The 1,534-nt window shown below is 57.7% G+C and overlaps 1 protein-coding gene across 1 annotated transcript; it reads right to left on the minus strand.

Annotated features, from left to right (window-relative positions):
* Positions 1-667: 667 nt before the first annotated feature.
* NGA_2054700 (3 -5 exoribonuclease rna-binding protein) lies at positions 668-975 on the minus strand (the record flags this gene model as incomplete). Its single annotated transcript, XM_005855772.1, has 1 exon — positions 668-975. A coding segment is annotated over one exon (308 nt), but the record flags the coding sequence as incomplete, so codon positions are not given.
* Between the last annotated feature and the right edge of the window lie 559 nt (positions 976-1,534).

Here is a 1,534-nt window from a genome sequence, read left to right on the forward strand (position 1 = left end):
TCGCGTCGCCACGAAGACACAAGTCAGCACGCTACAAACCAACAGCGAAATTCAAGCGCAAAGAAAAAAGGATGATACAGGACCATCACCGGCGAGAAGCGAGGTAAAGGCAGCTTGACATGTTTCATAGCTCGCATCCCTCTGTATTTTGCACTCCTCATTTCGGCAAACAGCTGTCGAAGAAAGAAGCGTCGCTCATTTCTTGCTAAACGACAGTCTTTTCGCATGGATGGACGGGCCTACAACCAGCTTCGGCCTGTATTTATAGACCTGAATACGGTCAGTCATGTACGTGCCATTCCATTCCCTGTACTTCCTCTTATAAAGAAAGGATGCAGACCTCCACGCGTCTTTTTATTCCTCCCTTGGCTACAGGACGCCTTCTTATAGCTTTCTTTCACGCGCTCAATTGATTGTCCTTCCTTGCGTCCTCCTATTTCTCGTCCTATATCAACAGGCCTCTGGCTCGGCATATTTGGAAATGGAGCATACCAAAGTGCTCGTTGCGGTGTACGGACCCAAAGCACGTCAAGACGTGGAATTCAGTGACGAAGGTAAACTTATATGCGATTTCAGGTACTCTCCCTTCGCCCTCCGGGCCCGCAGGCCGACGGGGAAGGAAAAGGGAGGGAGGGAGGGAGGGAGGGAGGGAGGGGGGAGGGTGGGGGGGGAGGGCCCCGAACGGGACGAGGAACGTGCCGCTTCCCGGACGGTCTCGCAAGCCTTGGAGGCGTCAGTGCAGCTGGCAAAGCTGCCCAAAAGCGTGGTGGAAGTCTTCGTCTTAGTCTTGCAGACAGACGGGGGCGAGGTCGGAGCGGCCATCTCCTGCGCCTCCCTGGCACTCGCCGAGGCGGGTATCGAACTCTTCGGGCTGGTCGCGTCCTGTGAAGTGGTGGCTTTCACGCCCAGCGAGGGTAAAAGGGAATGGAGGGTCCGCGTAGACCCGACCGCGGCGGAGGAAGGCGGGGAGGAGGGCGGACGGGAGGGTGGGAAGGAGGGAGGGGTGGTAGGGTTGGCCTTGATGCCGGTATCGGGTGAAGTCACGCAAGTATGGCAGAAGGGTCGTCTGGACACTCGAGGGAGCGAAAGGGCCTTGGAAATGGCAGCGGACGGGGCTAGGATGGTGCATGCATTGATGCGGAAGCGCCTACTGACGTACATGGAGCAGGAGGGCGGAGGGGAGGGGGGGTGGGGAGGGCTTGGAGAGATGACGAGGGATGACCGGGCAATGCGGGCACAAGACGAGAAGCACCCAGAGAGCGTGGACGGAGATGTGAAATAAAGTAAGAAAAAGTGAAAGTAAAGCCGTCGGCGACGGGGGTGGAGGACAGAGCCCAACCTAGAGGCCTTGCCTGGTCACCAGCCTTGGGCCGTGGAGTATCTGTCAGACGCCCCTTTTATTTTCAAAGTACCCGTGCTCTTTACAAGGCGGGCGTCGCATGCTTTGAGGTGGGGAGACCCTCATTCCACAGTCACACCCCGACCGGGGCACGTCGAGTATAGGCTGTTGCCCGTCACAGGGGTTCCGGCGTAC

The sequence above is a fragment of the Nannochloropsis gaditana genome, assembly GCF_000240725.1.
Source record: "Nannochloropsis gaditana CCMP526 unplaced genomic scaffold scaffold101, whole genome shotgun sequence".
NCBI classification, from domain to species: domain Eukaryota; class Eustigmatophyceae; order Eustigmatales; family Monodopsidaceae; genus Microchloropsis; species Microchloropsis gaditana.